At 37.8% G+C, this 20,160-nt stretch overlaps 1 protein-coding gene across 1 annotated transcript in view; it reads left to right on the forward strand.

Moving 5' to 3' along the window:
* The first annotated feature begins 180 nt into the window (after positions 1-180).
* cpne7 (copine 7) overlaps positions 181-20,160 on the forward strand; it is a 32,574-nt gene continuing 12,594 nt past the window's right edge. Inside the window, exons 1-11 of the mRNA XM_004067100.4 lie at positions 181-420; positions 1,099-1,580; positions 6,299-6,481; positions 6,733-6,807; positions 10,596-10,670; positions 13,841-13,924; positions 14,001-14,090; positions 14,216-14,314; positions 14,678-14,764; positions 15,202-15,261; positions 15,718-15,851. Of these exons, the coding sequence (XP_004067148.1) occupies positions 1,407-1,580; positions 6,299-6,481; positions 6,733-6,807; positions 10,596-10,670; positions 13,841-13,924; positions 14,001-14,090; positions 14,216-14,314; positions 14,678-14,764; positions 15,202-15,261; positions 15,718-15,851 (1,061 nt within the window). The 5' untranslated portion in view covers positions 181-420; positions 1,099-1,406. The remainder of the gene's footprint in view (positions 421-1,098; positions 1,581-6,298; positions 6,482-6,732; positions 6,808-10,595; positions 10,671-13,840; positions 13,925-14,000; positions 14,091-14,215; positions 14,315-14,677; positions 14,765-15,201; positions 15,262-15,717; positions 15,852-20,160) is intronic.

The following is a 20,160-nucleotide window of genomic DNA, read 5'->3' on the forward strand; positions in this document are numbered from 1 at the left end:
GAAAGGATAAGAAAAAAAATGATATGCTTATCTGTTTAACTCAATTCTATGGATTTATTTATGGGGCACAGTTGAAATCACACAAACGCATGTGTGCATATTTCCTAGCATCTCTCTGGGGTTTAGTGCTTTGTGTGAGCTGTCAGATTCCATCCTCTGTAGCAGCACTTCAGCTCTGGCGGTCCCCCTTTCTTTTATAGAGTCGGTTCTGAATTGAGATAATCTCATCCCAGTGAAAAAGCCCCCCCTTGCCTGAGCAGCTGGACTCTCTCTGCTCTCACAAGCAGAGCCTCCTCCTCCTCCCTCCTCCCTTGTCTAGTTTCGGCAACCAAATATTCCAATATTATTAAAGAAAGACACCAAGCAGCGTGCTATGGGAGTGGATTTAACAAGTCTTTTTGGAGCAAGGAGAAACAGCAGGTAGGGAGAGTTTACTGCTTTCCATTGGACTTTCAGCTCAGTTTATTATTTCAACCATGAGCTTCTGCTTTTGAGGAACAAGTGGTGTTAAGAACTGCTTAAATTGTTGTCCTTTTCCTATCAAAACAATCAAAGATGAAGGGGTCTCTTGATAAATCTTCTTAGGTCATTTGGCGTCATGGACCTACAAAGATTTATTGACAGTTATAACTGATTAGTGTTAAATTATTAACTGAACTCTCATGAGCTTTGCCGGCTGCATGCAGGTCTTCTAATGTTGCTTTCACCTCTAGATATGAAGTTTTGTCTAATAGAATAGATGAAGATGCGTTTGGAATCTCGGGGTTTCGTGCAAACAGCTGCGTTTGGCTGACATGTGGTTTCCGCGCTCTCAGCTAGGGAGCAGCGGCGCGGGCGCTGTCCGCGGTGCTGAAACCGTAACAGCCTTTTGTTTTTTTGTTTTTTAATGTGTTTCGCCTATTGCTGAATGAGAAGAACAATGCCCCATCCAGATGAATGTTTACTATTTAATTTTTAGGTGACAATGCTGTACAAATGTTTAGTTTCAAGTTAAAAATATGTGTCATTCCAGTTCATCTACCTGAACAAATCTTTGCAGGCATCTGACCTACACTTCTAAAGGCACATGTCTGTCACTTTTGTTTCCCATCTTTTTAGAGGTGAGATGACACCCCTCACAAGGCAATAGCTCTGACAGCCTGTGCATCAGCTTGGGTTTGCTTCACTCCCCAAGGACTCCACAAGAATCTCTGTTTTTTTCTTTTTCCCTTTTTTTTTGGTGACATCTGTACCAAGTCAAAAAAAAAAAAAAAAAGCCAGTCTCCTGTGAGCGAGCCAAGTCTTTACTGAGATTCCAGAACCAAGCACTTGAGTTTTTTTTCTTCACTCTCATTGCCTGGAGCTGTACCAGCAGCCTCACATCACACTGCTTTGCAAGTTGGCAGCTCTTCTCACTTTGAGTCAAGATGAATGATGTTGATGAGGCCACCTCCCCTGCGACCAGCCTAAGCGGCCCGGCTACATGTGTCTCCAAAGTGGAACTGCGTGTGTCTTGCAAATCCCTCCTGGATCGAGACACTCTGAATAAGTCTGACCCCTGCGTTGTACTAATGGTTCAGAACAATGGGCAGTGGATAGAGGTGAGGCTCTTTCTCTCTTAAATGTGATAAACATGCTGCTGAAACTTTTACAGCAAAGTGCTGCAGATATTTTCATTCAGTCAGGAAGATCTGATATACTATTTTGAAAATCCTTTCACCATTTTATTACCCATGTTCTTTTTAAAGAGTGATTTTAGCCACACCCGAAGAGAGCTACAGAATGTTGAGGTGATCTAAAGATGTTTTTCAGTGTTTTCATGTGCATAGACAGGCACACGATTATTAATGATGATTTCCATCTCCTCTTCCCCCATAAAATTCTAAATTTTTTAGAGATCAGAATCTTGTTTTTCTTCTTTATTGACTAACAAATAAAAAGTGGGCAATGTTTTCTTTACCATTTCAGCTTCCGTGTTATTGCACTTCTGCCATATTTGTAAAACACTGCTTAAAGATATCAATATTGGTCATGAATATAGTTGAAAGGTATAAAATCAGCGTTCTTTTACTTTCAGTATATACGTACACTCCTAAATGTCGAAAAAGAAATCTCTCCTTTCTTCGTTATTTTTATTTTGTTTATCAGTTTAGTCCAAAACACAAATCTTTGTTTATTGAAGGATGTGTTCATGTGGAGAGGATGTCGAATGATATGGATTTCTTTTTAACTTCAACTCTTAATCTGACAGTAACCAGTTGATTTCATGGAAATATGATCTAATCATTTTATAAAGCTCTGCCAAACACCTGTCACACTGGAGTCATATGAATCTTGAAATACTATTTTGTGCAGACACGGTAAATGCAGCTTGCTAATGGAGGTCTCTCTCTTTTTTTGCCTTCTTATGGTGGGAGGTTGTAACATGAGCTGACTGACCTAAGTTCAACGTAGCATGAGTGTATTACTGGCTATTTTTAGCTTTACTTAGTGACGCAAATTCATATGGAGTAACTCACACAATGCAGCATTTCATTTGCAGTGTGCACATAGATCTTTTAACACACCTTTTGTCCATGCAAGTAATCTAAAGGCAGCATTTTTTATTCCTCTGAAGTGAATGAAACAAAACCCCAAAGTTTATTCTGAGAATGATCACACTGAAAAGAGTCATACTGGCTCCAAACAAGAGTGATTACATGTTTGTACGGCTAAATTAGGGTTATTTTACAGATAAACTGAAAAAAACAAAGATGAAAAATCTGTGGCTGAATTAATGTGTTCTTTTTTCTAATGAGATTTTTTGTGCCTGAAAAACTAAACTTTCCCACATCATTATGCCCCCACCATCCTGGTCTTCTCCCTTTCCTCTGACAAACCAAACTGTCAAAAATGCTTGAGAGGAGTTTCCAAAATGAAATTTTAAATACTTTCATAAGCTACTTTTTCAGAGACAAAGATTTTAATAGATTTGGACCTTTCAAACCTCAATAATGATAAGCCCTGGAGCACTTTTCTATTACACAAAATTTCCTTAAAAAGATGTTTTAGCAACCATCCTCTTGCAGACCTCTATATGTTTTTCTTTAACTACTTGAGAATTTGTCTTTCTCTAAAGTTTTGGAAGTCTTGTACTTTTTACACTTGATTTCATGTTCTTCACATTTAAACAATCTAAAGTTGGTTTAGACCAAATTAAAAGCTCAAAATGACAATCAAGTTCTCCTTAAACTCTTGACGTATTTTTTTCTTGTCAGCATTGTGGTATCCCTTCTTCGCAAGGAGTTTATAGTCTTTCCCAATTAAGTTATTTGACTAAAGCACAGCTTATTTGAGTCTTTCAATCAATGTTTCCTCACCTACTAACCATGTAGATGTGGTTTTTAAAGATAAATGATTGACTTAGGACTAATATTGACCTTACTTAAAATGCATTAGCCCTTTCCATTCACTCACACATCTATCCATCTATCTTTCCATCCATCAATCTCTTGACAGCAAACCCCAAAGCCGGGAGGCTCCTCTGCTTGAGCAAATCATTTGCTTGTGCCAATGGTTGATAAGGAGGCAGAGCCCACTCATAGCAACAACATATCTACCTCTCTTTTGTTTCCAAATGTGCTTTACTGAAACCTGTGACTTGCAGGCTTTCTCATCAGTAGCATGAATCCTAAAACAAGGTTGAGATGAAATGACATTTTCTGCTGCCCACAAGCTTGTATCTTGTGGACTATGCTTTTTAAATGCTCCTTTGTTGAGGAGTTCACCCAAACCCAATCTTTTTGTTGATATTTTAAAAGGTGATTATGCCTGTTATGAAGGTACATCACAAGAAAATGCAGCACTCAACAGCAGGTAATGCTAATAGAGAATGATTTCTGAGGGAAGTCCAAAGCTCTAACCCCACATCACTGAGCAGGCTTCACAGATTTAACTCAATCTATTCTATATGACTCTGATCAGCTTTCATCAACAAACAGACTCATCCCAAATCTGTCCATGCAGATGGCACAAAGAGTGGGAGAGACAGCAAAAAGACAGCAGAAGAAAAGCAGGGTGGTTGCTTATTCATTTCCTCTTTTTTCCATCTTTTGTTTTTCTGCACATTAAACTATTTTATTGTTATGTCATATATACTTTCTTTAATTTTCCGTACAATTGTGCTGTGTTCTAACTCATAACTGGATCTCAAAGAGATAATAAGAAAGTAAAATGTCAAGATTGCCTTGCATTATTATGAAATTAACATGTGTGGGTGTATATAAACAGTGGTAATGAAATTATTAGAAACAGGGGCTCATCTAAACACAATCATATTTGCACAAGAGTATGTTGAACCACCGCCTCTACTTGGCACTAAAATGGAGAATGACAATATAAAAAATAAAATACAGTTAAAAGTACACATCACATTAACACAGAAAGTGAAAAAGAGCTTGATTTTCAGAGCTTTGCAGTTGGATTTTGGAGAGGTTAGAAGAACAGAGCATGTGCAGATGCTTCCATGCAGGTGGGAGGCTTTTTGTTTTATGGTCCCTGTAGAGGGACGGCTCTGCACAAGCAAATGCAGTTACTCTGAGTCATTGCCATCATTCCAAAATAAAAATCCTCATTTGTTTTTCATAACCAGGGCTGATGTGGATACAGCATGGTGTTCAGAAAGACATTTTTTAAAGCATCCACATTAACCCATTAAGCCATCCATCCTGTATACTAGTGCTCTGTCCTGTCCAGGGTGAGAGAGTCTGTTCTAACCACCCCGAGGTGAAAGGCGGAGAACAGGACAGCGGTCCATCAGCACACTAACAAGGAGGAAAACAAGCTCACACCCATTTCAGTTTCAAATAATAATCTGGGGCAAGCATGTATTCTGACCTGGAAAGTAAGCTGGAGTGCACAGAAAAACCCAAACAGGGCAAACTGTGAATCCGAAAAGTGCAGATGATCATCAGTCCAGATGAAAACTGCAAGCGTTCAACTATGTGAGACAAAGTACTGTCCTCCAAATCCACTGACTTAACAAGTAACAGTTTGTATGCAATGAATGTAATATATGCTATAGGAACTATGACTCCATGTGACAGATAAGGGGCCTCAAGAAACTCTGTGAAATCAGGATGTTGATTGAATTAAAACCAAGCTAATAATTACTTTGTCACTGAATTTTTGAAATCACTCAAATTCATTCTGATTTTTTAAAAGAATTTAATGTGTTCATAAATAGATATTTAGACAGTGTCCTAAGAAAATAAAACACTATCTAAATATCTATTTATGAACATTTTAAATAGATATTTTATATAGAAGTAAAAAGTGTAACCCATGACTTTTACAAGTTGGTTACATATTTTGCCACAAAGATGACCGGTTTCGATTAAATTTAGTCAATATGTAGTCACAAAATGTGGTCAGCTAGAAAAATCTGAGACTTATACCCAAATTAAACACCATAAAAAATGTTTTTTTCCTCATTACAATTTTATTTAGAAATGTCTTTGTTGTGATTTATTGCTTCATTTTCAGAAGACCATAGGAGAGACTGTTGTCTAAAAAAATTATAATACTCTAACTTCTATTACTGTATTGGAATGTATGTCAAATGCATAAATGTATGCTAAACAAAATGCAAATACACATCACAGACAAAGAAAAAAAACTCTGATATGTTCTTATTCCTATATTTGTGTGTGCATTTAAAAGACCTACAGAAGACTTTTGTTGAGATGATAGGAAACTAAAGTAAGTCCTTTGTCTGCCATCTGTTAAAAAGAAAAACGAGTCAACTTTGCTTTGTCGTGCAGTTCAAAGTCAGGATGACACGCAGTTTGATCCAAATCTGACAAAAGTAACATAATGACGAATCAGGTTCTCTCAATTTCATCTAATAAATCCTCCAGGTGGGCTTTTTTTCATCTTTGGCAAAAAGCTGGTTACATTTATCTATATAATATTAATCAAACACACATTAAAAAAATTCACTGCTGTAGAGAATCGCTCATTTCAAAATTCGCATTTTGAAATTAAATAAAATGGAAAGCATATGACTGCAGGTGATGTGTGCGAGGGCAAATCCAATATCAGAGAGGGCTTGAGGGAATTTCCCTTCCCGACAAACATGGCTTGTTTCTCCAGAATGACTGCCGAATCACTCCAATCGTCTTTCACATCCTCCCATGGATGTTTGCTCTGCAAAGAACACTGGTTTTCTCAAACACTCGGAAAAGTGTAGCTTACAAAAAATGAACTACATGAAAATGGTGTGACTTTAAATATTTAAAAATAATAATCTGTGACTCTGTGGATGTGTGTTCCCTCTCAGCTGGACAGGACAGAAGTGATCAAGAGCAACTTGCATCCAATTTTTGGGAAGGTTTTCTCTCTGGATTACTACTTTGAAGAGGTTCAGAAGCTGCGGTTTGAAGTCTATGACATCCATGGCACTCACAGTATTGGGACTCGTGACGATGACTTTCTTGGGGGAATGGAGTGCACTCTTGGACAGGTACTTAAATGTTACACTCCTCGTTACATTTGCTGAAATTGCTTAAAATGTAACAAACCCTGATCAAAGAACATGCAGAAGCAAGCTCTCTGTGTTTATGATGTTTGAAACAAAATGCTTGACAGTGAGCATTTACGTCTATGAGAGTCAGAGGAACTGACTGATAATGATCGCTGCTCTTGATGACTCATACCCCGTGTACGCCTCTTTTCAGCAGAGGGCTTGAGACCTGCGTTTTGCTTCTCTTGCAGATTGTAGCCCAAAAGAAGATGGTGAAACCTTTGTTGCTGAAATACGGGAAATATGCTGGCAAATCTACTATCACAGTAGGTGTCTTGCATTGTGCTTATCCCCTTTGCTCTGGTGAAGGAAACTGTGTGCATCAGAGAACTAATGGATGACCAACTGTTTGAAAGCAGCATAGGATTTTTTTTCCATCCTTTTTTTGTGTGCTACATTTGAATACACTCAGACACACACATGCACACTTATCCTATCTTTATCGCACTTGTACTCAGTTTAAAATAATAAACCATCACACTTAATCAAGTCTTAATTAAAAACTTACCTAGTTGTAAGTTCAAACCCTTCCAATAATTTGACAGTTTTAGAAGACCAGGCTGGATGATGTAAAAATGGTTTTGTGGTAATAGCATATCACTGTTTGTTGTGAAGATGTCACTATTGGTGCCATGTCGATTGTGGGAAAAGGAGAACAAAGGAGAAGAAAACATGTTGGTCACCTAGGGCTATGCTTTCTTTTTCTTTAACTCAGTGGGATTATGTGATTAAATTATTCTTCTCTTTGCAATTATTCTAGTTTTTGCTGGTAGGGTCCTGGAGAGCCCAGGGACTAGAATTTGACAAGCCACATTTTAGAACTTCTCAAACTTGGGGTTTAACCTGAATCTCTTAACCTCCATAATTACAAATGTAATATAATTTTTGAGAGTTTGAACTTTGTGTTATTGCTTGGGTCAGGAAAATTAGATTAAAGACCCACTGATTAAAATGCTGTTTAACATTTTCTTTCAGCACGTTCTAATGATGGAGGACAAATACTATCAAGACAATATAGGAAAACTAAGCTTAAAATTGCATTTCTGAGCGTTTATTTTCAAATTGTTGTAAACCAGGAACAGACAAAAAAAAAAAAAGAAATTTGTAAGCGTCACAAGTACAGGCAGACGACTGGATCGAAATGCTGCAGGTTTAGTAGCACAGCTAAAAGTCCACAAAGCTAAATCAGGGTCAGGCAGGCAAAGGTCAATCACAAGCATGAGAGCATAGGAGAAGTAACAGGGGTAATAAGGATCCAGGCGAGAGTTGGGGCAGGCGGCAGGCAGGCTGCAGAAAGGCAGGCAGGCAGGCAGGCGGGCGGGCGGGCAGGCAGGCAGGCAGGCAGGCAGGCAGGCAGGCAGGCAGGCAGGCAGGCAGGCAGGCTCAGGGGTCAGGGGTCAGGGGTCAGGGGTCAGGGGTCAGGGGTCAGGGGTCAGGGGTCAGGAGCCGGGGTCTCAATACAACACAGAGTGGCACAAACAATACTTTGTACTGAGCTTCACTCAGTGCAGTGTTTAAGTATGATGTGCTTGATGAAATAAATGAGAATCAGGTGTGCGGCATCCAGGAAGGGTGTCCTGAGGTTGCTGGGAACTGTAATGTGGTTAGAACTCTGGAGACAATTCCTGCCGGTGACCAGAAGGGTAGACAGAGTTTTTACTTCTGACAGGAAAAGATATGATGTAGAAAATATGCTGGGCGGACCACAAGATCCCTGCTCCGCAATGTTGAGGGGAAGGGAGGGCAACAGTCCCCTCCACAACTCAGAGGTGAATTAAAAAAAAAAAACTCCTGTCGCTCTGCAGAAGCAATGTCCTAGAAAATGACACTGGTTTACTGATTTAGTCTAAAAATGACAATAATAATTAAAAGACCACTGGGGACACTTTTACAATAGATCAAAAATGATCAGAGTGGGACGATAAGGAAACAAATGTGGTTATGGATTACGTTTCGATGGTTCTGAGTAGAAAATATGAGTTCAGAAAGCATTTCGTAAACAAATAATCTGATGAAGATGATGCTGAGACAAGAATATGCATGTGAGTGTCAGTGAATATTTGTATATCTGCAAAAAAAAAACCTTGCATGATCCAGTAGACCAGTATTAAATGATAGAATGTAAAATGGGCTACAGACAATTACTGGACATTTCGGGGAATGATGATCCTTCCTGAGAGAGAAAACAGGCAATTAGAGGATGTAAATGGGAAGGAAACTTTTGCGAGATAGTTAGTGAGCTGTGCTTTGTGCTGCAGTTCAGCTCGAATAATGAATCCCCTATTGCTGTGAACACGAAAACAAAACTACTCGAGGGGGGAAAAAAAACTCCCAAACAAACAGAACTTTATAAAGATGTCCTATCAGGGAATGAAACTAGGAACAATTGTATCTTGCAAGTTGATGATTTGGGAAATTCTCTGCCAAATGGGAAAGCCCTCACCTCCCAAATCACTAACTCATATACAAATGGGGGTGGTAGGATAATATGGGGGATGAGCAGCGCATGGTTAATATTGCTAATTAGGCACCGAGAAGCAAAGCATTTACCGAGTGTGATTATTAGAAAAGGTGACTAAAGAGAAAAATTGTTCCAGTACTTTTGTGACTTATGTTTTAGGATAAACTGCATTTTCTAAATAAGAAAATCATGTATTACTACTAAAAATAAGTAATTTTGACTTTTGTGGAGACAGCGAAGCTCGACAAAAAGTGATTTGAACTCCCACCACCTCCAGCTATTACTTACATATATTGTGCTCCTGCACTGAGTCTAAAAGGAAGGTTTGCAATCTGCGTTCTACCAATTTCTATTTATTTTTGTATTCCCCCTTTGAATTTGTATTTAATTGCATTGTGAAGTAAAGTTAATTTGTGTTTTGGTGAGTGTCTAAAATTTATCAAGAACTTTTACCTGTTTATGTTACTTTTTTTCTAAAGACGACCCAACATTTGTGTATTTTACAGCAAAAAACCACAATTCTTTTAAACTAACAGTACACTTTTTCCCCACACAAAAAATACCAAATTTTAACTAGGCTTCTTAGACACAAGCACAGGTTCAGCTGAAGATGATGAAAGTACTACAATCCAAACCTTCATCCTAACGAGGGTACAAACTGTACAGTGCCTCCATGGATGCTAACATCCTCCTTCTTTCACCTTCTATAAAGATTTTTACTTTCCTCTGCTTCAAAACAAGGCAAGCTGTCTTGTAAATCCCACAGGTTTCCCCACTTTGCCAGCCATCAATGTCATGCTTTGTTTGGCCGTGGCCTTGCTCGCTTTACAGCCACAGTTCTGGGAGTTTGATGTGAGGTTTTCTCGTGTATCACTGAGGAGGGCAACCTTGGATTCTGAGGCTGGGAGATGGCAAGGCAAGAGAAGAGAATGTAAAAAGATTTTTCAAAGATTTTTTAAACTTTTCATGTTAAAGTAAATCACAAGTTTAAAAAAAAAACATTTAGAAACATTTGTGGACCCTTCTATAACCCTGCTTGGTATCTGGTGACTAAAAAAACGTCACTCTATAAGTTTAAAACGCAGTTTGTGACAAAACTGGGGCCTCCAATTGTCAGCCAGCCTCTCAGTCTCCAGTAATCTTAGCAAAGGCATTTTTAAAGTAAAATATAAAACAATATTTAAGGTTTGATGAAAAGGAGCCAAAAAAATAAAGTGTTTTAATTGAGTGTCTCTGCAAAATACAGTTTAATTAGTTTTCCCCAAAGTACAGTGTTTTTAAAATGTGTTTTCTGCTCATACATTTGAGTTTTTTTTAATAAATGTAAATCACAATATTTATGAGCTGCAACTAGATGAGTTTTTTTTTTAAATCAAGTAAATTGTTTCAAAAAGTTTATCTGAATGTTTATTTTTTAGATTCATCTGAAAGCTAAACTGTTCAGTGGGCTCTGCCAGCTGTCTTCCACTGAACATTTTTATAAATGACATTTCTTTTCTCTGGAGTTTTTGAGTCAAAGCAACAGTTTTAGGCTTTAATAATGTATCTCTGTCAGATGAAATCTTATTGAAATATCTGTTCTTCTTCTTCTAGGTGCACGCTGAAGAAATTTCTGGCAATAATGGCTATGTGGAGCTCTTTTTCTGTGCCAAGAAGCTTGATGATAAGGTGAGGCCTGTGATTTATTTAATCGTTTAACAAAACTACACAAGTAGTTGGGAGGTAGAGATAACATGATGCTCCTCATGTTGTCGTGGTTACAGGCTGGTTTCATCACTTCCATGAACACAGGAGGTTTCCTTTGGCACAGATATGTAAAAAAATAAAACATTATCGTCTTATATATATAAAAAAAAAAAAAAATATTCACTACATAACATCTTAAAGGAAATATGTACCACCGCTTCCACTTCAAGGCAGGAAACATCTGACCCCAGCTGCTCTTACATGTTCAAACTTTGCCCGAGGCGTAGTTCAATCAAAAAGACAGCAGGAGCTTACATCCACTTACAGTTCTGATGATCTGAGTCATACTGGGTTCTCGGCAGCAAGCTTTTAGAGTCCAGATTCAAGGGTTGACCTTGATTCTCAACGTCACACACAGCATGTGCATTTGCTTTTAAAATTACAGTTTGACATTTACAGAAATTTTAACTATGAATCCCTGTGTGTTCTGCACTGATAATAAATTTTAAAAAAATAAACAAAAACACAAGTACATAAAGACACAAAATAAAATTAATTTTTGTTACAATTATTATTGTATACTCAATTTATACTCAAAATATTGAACTTTTGAAATTCTGAATATTCCTCTGTTTATTTTTTCTTAAAGTGAACCTGATTAACTTACAGGTGCTGAAAAATGCTTAACAATGTGTTGGATTTTTTTTCCAATCCTAATTACTCAACAGATTAAACAGCAAATTTAAAAAGAAAAAAAGTGTTAAAATCATATTAGAATACATATTTACAGGTTTTTACATACGGAAACTAACTTTTTTATTTATGCTGTTTAACAAACGTCTCTGGTAGGAATGTATTTATGATGGAGAATAATCTGGGTTGTTCTAAATTATCTTTTAATATAGTTTGGGTTATGCTTTACATGGAAATTCTACTTTGTGTTGGGTCTGAGTTTCAAGTTCAGTTGAGTCTGATGCATTGTAGCTGTTTATGTCCCTGTCGGCTCTTTTTAGTACGTGTTCTGTGTTCGTTTGAATGTCTCACCCCTGAGATCTTTCTGAGATGACTCACCTCCTCAGAGTTTGTCGTCCTTGATGGTGTTTCATGTCAGATTATCTTTGTAATTGAGTGTAAAACTTTCCACGAGCTAGTTTCTCTTCTTTGTGTGCTTCTTCACTTTTTATTTTCTCCATCCAATCTTGGGTAACTCTGTTTTGCATCTGAATCTCTGACAGTCTAGACTGCCTTCTGATTGTGTGCTTTTTTAGATGCCTGTTTGCTGTCTGGTTCATTTAAAACCAAATTTCCTTTGAGTCTTGAGTTTTTCCAAATAAGCTACTCTATTTCAAATTTTGTTGAGTCTTTCCTTGTCCTTGAACCTGCCACTGCTGTAGAATTATAGAATAAATAACCCACCAGGAAGAAAATTAAATTAAAAAACTGATGTTAGAAAAAAAAATTCCTTCTCCTTGAAAGATGAGAAGTTTAGCTTTTCACACTGTTTTGCAGTTTTAATAAAACCTTAGATGGGAAAAGAGGTGAATTAAAGCAATACCATAATATTATTATGGGGATGTAAATTATTTCCACTGTGCACATAAGACAGAAACTTTCCACCTATGATGACTACAACCCATATAATCTTTCACTGTAATTTATTTACTTAGTTTTACATTTGTGCAACATTTACCAGTTATGTGAATAAGTGCATGTGAAATTTTTTCCACTCAATATTTTCAAATTTTGAACATTAAAAATGAATTTTAAAACTTGAATTTAGATGAAAAAGTGAACCGAAAACAACAAAAACAGATTCATATCTATCACCCAGTTGGGGACTGTAGTTTTTTTTGCGCAAATAATTAGCTCTAAGATCCACTTCCATATAACGAGTACTGACTGAGACAACGTGAAGTTTCAAGCAGGCTGCTTGTCCATCATGTCTCCAACCTGCAGTATTCATTCACAGAGCATGTCTGCAGGTGAACAGAGGCTTTTAATGTGACAGATTGTGGTATCTGGTAATGATGCCACAATTAATGTCATTGTTAGCCAAAGATTAAATCTTGACACGAGTACCTCATTAGTCCATGGAGCTGATGCCACAGGCCAGCAGTTGCCATAGCAACAAAAAGAGGATGCTACAGCTCTTTTTAAAAATTGTTTTTTCTTTCTTTTTTTTTTTCTTGCTGCTATCCCTCAGGAGACTTATCTGGCTAATGTGGCGGGAAATGCACCCTTAATTGTCTCATCTCATGTACACAAAGCCCCCTCACCCACCCAACTGCAACATCCACAGACTTACACAACAGTAATTATTTGTTTTCCTCCCTGAAGAATCAATTGACCTAAATAGTTAGCGCCGCCTCTGCTCCCAGACGCCTCTACTGGAGCTGATGTAAGGCAGCCACAAATAACTGCATGGGATGCCAAATGTTTTGTATGTTTATGTTTAAACACTGTGTGTGTGTTTTCCCCCTAAACACTGAGGGTGTAAATGAATGGGAACAGTTCCTAATTCGTGCATCTGCATGGAAAGACACGCACTGTGAAAGAAATCCGTTTTCTCAAGTAAACATATTGGCAGCAGAATTCACTTGGGGTTTTTCAGGACTTTATAAAACCTGTTTGGAAAGAAAATTCCATTAAAGACGTACTCAGATGAAAATCGTGTTTTTGGTGTTTTTAACATGTTTGGTGGCATTTTTCTGATGATGGAGGACATATATAAAGAAAACTAAGATTAGAATTGCATTTCTGAGTATTTCTTTGTTCAAATCATTGTGAATGAGAAATAGACGTAAAAAAAAAAGGTGTTTGAAAAAGTTTGGTGCTGTGATGAAGAAGCTACAATCGGCAGGCTCCCCTCAATTCTGATGCATTCATTTGCAGACAAATAGATGTCTTTGTTTTCCTTGTCCGAGTTGGCATCTGGCTCAAAGCTGTACGGCTCCAATATTGCTCGCCATTTCTGTTGAGCCGCTAATGTTAGGTTGAGGGTGTGAGGGGCTGCAAGCTAGTGGGAGAGAGTGTAAACAGATTGATGACAGGAAGTGTAACCCTTAATAAAGGTTGCAACTAACAGGTTTTTTTAAGGGATGCAAATATGTAATAGACATTGCTTTGCTCATTTTTTCCCTTTGTTTCTGCAGGACCTCTTTAGCAAGTCAGACCCTTTTTTGGAAATATTTAAAATCAATGATGATGGAACCGAGCAGCTCGTCCACAGAACTGAGGTAAAGTCTTTGGATTTTCCTTTCAATAGCTTGATTAGCAGTAGGCCTTGCTAACAGTGTGGGGCTAATCCAACAGGTAATCAAAAACAACCTGAATCCAGTGTGGGAGCCATTCAAAGTCTCGCTCATGTCTCTGTGCAGCTGTAATGAGGACCGGAAGCTCAAGGTTTGCTTTTGCACTACTGTTTTTCCTTTTGTTTAGAGGGAACTATCACTATAGATTCTAGGACTCAAGTGAGATCCAATTAGCAATTCAGCGGGAGTAAGCAGTGTTTTCTGTGTGTGGCACAGTGCCTAGTGTGGGATTATGACTCCAGAGGGAAGCACGATTTCATCGGCGAGTTCTACGCCACTTTCAGGGAAATGCAGAAAATTTCCAGTGGAAATAAGGTCAGTAAATATTTAAAGGTGAGACAAAGTGGAGGCTAGGCATCAATATATCTGCTTCATCCATTTTCAATATATATGGCTTTTATTGAATTCTGTTCCCTTTTGGATTTTTCTGTTGGGTTTGACTGGGTCCTCTGGTGTCCTCACACAGTCCAAGAACATGAATGTCAGGTTAAGTGGTGATTTGAAATTGGCTGTAGAAGTGTCTCTGAATGTGTCTGTGGTTGTTTGTCTTGATAACGCCTCAGTGACCCTGTAACCCATTTCCCCACCTAATAAGGATTTAGGATAATCTGCTGATAGAATACATGGTCCAGAACACCTTTCTCTGCTGTTTCTGATTTCTGACTTTTTCCACTGAAGGTGACATGGGACTGTGTGAACCCCAAATACAAGCAGAAGAAGAGGAATTATAAAAATTCAGGGGTTGTCATCCTCAACGACCTCAAGGTAAAAATCTTCTCTGGTTACACATCAACTGCACAGAACATGAGTTGTAGTCAAAGTCGCATCAGTTGTCACACACCTGGGTGTATGAAATTTGTTCTCTGCATGTGAACCATCCCCTGGGGGGAGCAGTGAGGTGCAGTTACAGGAACCGTTTGGGGGTTTAACCCAGGAATCCAATCCTTTAGCACTGAGTGTCAAGCAGGGAAACATTGGCCCTCATTTTCAACAGTTTTTGGTGGATTTGAACTTGCAACATCCCATTTTTAGATTGTAGTTTACTCTGTGAAACTAAATTATATGGCTTTTAAATCAAACTTTATCTTTACAGAAGCAGGACCATAAAGATTTCTGGAAATAACTTGGTGACATTGACTTTAGGATTTATTTTAAATGAGATTTGGCCTGAATAAAATTGCATATTTTTGTTTTTCCTGCAGCTCCACAGAGTGTACTCCTTCTTAGATTACATCATGGGAGGATGCCAGATTCATTTTACGGTAAACTGAACAATTTATTATACATTCAAAGTTTTTTTTCTGATTATGTTGTCTCAAATCGAGGTGAGTTCAGTTGTCTTATGTCTAAGTGTAATTATTTTTATTGCATGTAGGACGCTTCATGGAACATGTAGAAATTTTATTCAGTATGCAACCTTTGGTCTGCTCTCTGTGGTGTTAACTTCCATTTTTACTGGATCACAGAAGCGCTGAATAATAATCATGAGGAAAGCTGCCACAGAGCATGTGAGCTCTAACTTTCAAACTGATGTGGGTGTAAAAGAATGCAAGTTTCTTTCTTCGATCATATGAATTACTTGACCATTAGACATTTTCAGCCTCCTCATAAGGTGATAAGAGCCCAAGTGAAAGTCTTTGCTGCAGACAAGGAGCAATAAGAAGAATTGATTTTGTTGTATTGTTCACAGTTTCCTTTTTTCATTTTCTTCCTACCAGGTTGCTATTGACTTCACAGCCTCCAACGGAGACCCAAGGAACAGCTGCTCATTGCACTACATCAACCCCTACCAGCCTAACGAGTACCTGAAGGCGCTGATAGCCGTTGGTGAGATCTGTCAAGACTATGACAGGTGTGTCAATCTTCTGTTTCTCAGAAAAGGCTCTGTGGAGCCTGCGGGAACTGTGAGTGTCTCTTTTGATGCAGAGTACAGTTACAGAGTGCTCCACGTTTGCCATTTCGCTGGACTCTCTTCTCACTGAAATGAGCCACTCCATCCATACCACAGCAAAAGGACCATAATGGGAAATGTGGAGTGCAAATACAGACTCCTGCAGCATATTGCATTTCGGCTTGCCAGGTTGTTATGAAGCTAATGGAAGTGGGATACAGACCACTTTTCCCTCACATTTAGTTTTTCACAGAAATGTATTTAGCACCTGACATACTCTGTAATGTTTTAGGAGAAGGCATCACTTACAGCTCAAATGAGATGCGGCTCAGTAAAATGTGAAAATGCTGTCACAGATGATGAAAGCGTGCCATGTTTAGTGTCTGCTTGCATTATTGAAATCTGTTGCCGACATTATTCATTTCTAACCTGATCCCGGAAGTGATACATGCTTTATTTTAGAGAGAATAATGTGCAAAAGAACTCGTTAAGAGAAAGAAGGACTGAGTTGCAGTCTAAATTCACAAAAACAAGTCAGCGTTTGAGCCAAACAGAGCAAGTTGAGATGTTTTCACATGAAAAAGTGGTGTATTCTTCATGCCTTTGTCACTACATTCACCTATGAGTTGAATAACAACTTTTTCCAAGCACATGACTTGAGATATCCATTGTAGCTTCAGGTTCAAAGGAGGTCCTTTTTGTTTCCTTTTGAAATTTTGAATTTTTTGTCCTGCAAAGCACAAAGCTGTGCCTAATTGGCATGTCAGTTGTGGTGCACTGTTTTGATTGGATGTCATAGTAACAGTGGTGATTCGGAGCATCTTTTGCACAGACTTGTTCTTTTGATTCTTCAAAGGCTCATTACAAAGAATTTGAGGCAAACTCGTGCAGAGATGGGGTCTCCACCAAGATGGCAGACACTTCCAAATAAAGTGGAGAGCATAATGGCTTTGGAAGAAACAGCAGGGGGTAGAATTTGCTGCATGAGGCAACACAGAACATTTCTTTCATGGGGAAATTCTTGTCACTGTGAGTGAACGTGCTGGTAAAGGCTATGAATTTTGTGGAAAATATCACTTAATTATAGGAAAATTTGAGCTTGGCGCACTTCAGAGAAAGATGCTCTCATCTGTTGAAATTAAGCCAGATGAGGATTAACACTCTGACTCCTGATTTATGCAGATTCTTCTATTGAATGTCAGGGGAGCGCTGTATAGCTAATTATAGCATTCAGGGCATTCTGTAGCTCCAAAGACACACAAAAAAATTAGCGCCTCATCCTTACAGCTTAGGCCTTTTATTTTCTCATTGAGTCATGAAAGGGGAACATATGTAAAGCCAGCAAAGTTAGGACATTCATACTATTGTTTTTTGTATTTGACCAAAACTGAACAGAAGCTGTGTAAAAAAAAAAAAAAAAAGTGCACATCTAACAAACTTTAGTCACATAATCTTAAGGAATTTTTTCTCACTCCGATTATCATTTGATCTATTGTAAAAGTGTTCCCAGTGATTTTTTTATTGTGATTATGCCGTTTTAGGATCATTTTCTAGGACATAGTTTCTGCAGAGTGGCAGTAGTTCATTTGAAATTCACTTCAGAGTTGTTAACACGGAGTAAGCCCCCCAAATTCCCATGATCCATCTTTTTGCGGTTACCTTCACACTAGCTTACAGCCCCTCACAACCCCAACCTAACATTACTAGTGCAACAAAAATGGTGACCAATATTGGAGCTATGCAGCTGTACAGTTTTGAGCCAGATGCCAGCTCAGACGTGAAAGTTGAAGACGTATGGATCTGTTTGTCTGGAAGTGGATGCATCAGAATGGGAAGGGTTTGTGACCCATCGGCTGTAGCTGCTATGTCACTGCTCAAGCTTTTTCCAACTACATTTTTTCATCTGCTCCTGATTTATCACAATTTGAATAAAGAAATACTCAGAAAAGCAAATGTAATCTTTTCTTTATAAATGTCCTCCATCATGAGAAAAATACTACAAGAACGTGATAAAAAAAACAACACATTTTTATATTCTTTAAGTCTCTGGAATTATACTGTTATTTTTTTGTCATGGAACATCTCTCTTTATAGTGTCTTGACACTTGAAACCTCATTGAAAGGATGTTTTCTTTCTTTTGCACATGACTGCATGGACTCGGCAGCACCATGCACGGAAACGTGCCTAAGGGCAAACAGCGGCTGCAAGTGTAGGCAGTCTTCACCTCTCCTCTTGGTATTTTTGTTGGGGTGTAAAGTGTGGGCAAGCAAACCTTTTAGCCTTTAGTAAATACAGGTGATGTGGGTTTTTGGAGTCCTTGCAGAGGAGTGATTTACAAAGTTTGAGTGACGAGCTTTTGTCTGCGTGGGTGGAGACTCGTTCACTTCTCTAAAGATGGCTGTTACATCAGGCATATTTTGCTGTCGCTCCTAACATCCCTGCATGTGCTGACAAAGTGAGCAGGATCACAATGCACTTGACAGCAAAACTGGGGGGAAAAACTACAATTTCATTTTTTCTGTGGTTTACGCTGGTTATATGAAACGTTTTTTAAATCCACTGAGCTACTGAAAAGAAAATATATAATTGAAGATTCAAGGTAGTTTCAATCACAGAAGCTCAAAGCTGTTACAATTAACATGTGAGTTGATGGAAAAAGTCACATTTCACCTCAGGGACAATTAGTTAAGCTTGACTGAATTCTATTTGTGGGGACGATTATACTTATCTCTGCTCACAAAACCAATAGCAGTTGTTCATAATTCTAGTTATGCATTCACTCAGGTTGCCTCGCTGTGTTTAAAAGGTCATGCTGGTAGGAGTGAGGCCTCTATTAAATTGGTTATTTAGATGAAAATGCAAAAAAAACCTCAGGCGGATAACACAAATAAATGCAATGAACAGGAAATCCTATATTTCTTTTTTATTTTTATTCAGGACACATTATACCATAAAAGCCAAGCCATGCATAGAGGATCTATGAAAGAGAAATACTGGAGTCACTCTTGCCTGTCCTTTAGAGAATATTGATTGTAATTGAATATTTTGTGCAAAATACTCTTCTGTGCTGCATTATTTTACTGAGCCATGTTTGTAAGGAAGAGAAATAGAAAGCACACTGCAATAATTTCTGGATGCATGGTTTACGACAAAAAAGTGAGATCTTTATCTAAGAACTAAAAAATAACCTTTTTCAACGTATGAGAGATGGTTTCACGTAAATCTGCTTTTTAAAGGGGGAGAACCTTAATTTACCACCTATTTTATCTTCTCTCTTCCAATTTGTTAACTTTGGTGCCGAGTTAGGATCACAATCACATATTGCAAATGTTTATAATCTGTCCTTGTAGCATTTTCTCAAGATGGAGGACATGTATATAGAGAATATTAAACTTGAAACTGCATCTCCCCTATATGGAAGCATTTCTATACCATAATTAAAAATAAAAGTAAATACCTGAAATGCTTTTTATTTTCAAAATAAAGCTGCATTTTTGTACTCAAAATTAAATAGAAAAAGCAATCCGCCAAAATGCTTTTTCCTTTTTCTTCTAGAACACCGCTCATTCTGTCACTTCGTTAAAATGATAAAGAAAATGGTATTTTACACTTTATTTTCAAAAAGTTCTTTAGTAAATTTGTAGCAAAATTCAATTACAAATATCTAATTTCACAATTAACATGGATTAACAGAAATGCTTTTTCCTTTTCACAATGTAAATGCATCAAATGACTCATAATTAAAATTAGAAATCAATCCTCCAAAATGCTTTTTCATTTTCTTATTTAACACCGCTTATTCTGTGACAAAATTAAAGCAAAAACGCAAAGAGGGGATTGCATTTTTGTTTTCACATCAACCATGGCAAAAGTGTAGCATGATTCATTTCCAGTAAGCTTTTATTAGGAGGGAGGAATGAAAATAATTCCACTTACTTTTACTCCAAATCTATGGAAAAAAAATATGAAGGGCACCTTCCCATGCATTGTCACTGAGGAACTTATATATAATTAAAATGGTGGGAGAACGGCCTGAATAATAATAAAGTAACACCAAAACTGGGGTCAGGACAAAGAAATGACTTTCCTGTGTTTTGACAAGAATGAGAAAGGACTGAAATAAACAAGAAAAACATAAACTCGGTGAACAAAATAAATGGAGGAGGAACCCCCCCCCCCCCCCAAAAATAATTATAAGAGCTTAAAATAATATAGAAAAAAAAAACAACAACAACAAAATTAACGTCATTAAACTACATTTATATTAAC

This window comes from Oryzias latipes, chromosome 3 (genome assembly GCF_002234675.1).
Source record: "Oryzias latipes chromosome 3, ASM223467v1".
Taxonomy (NCBI): domain Eukaryota; kingdom Metazoa; phylum Chordata; class Actinopteri; order Beloniformes; family Adrianichthyidae; genus Oryzias; species Oryzias latipes.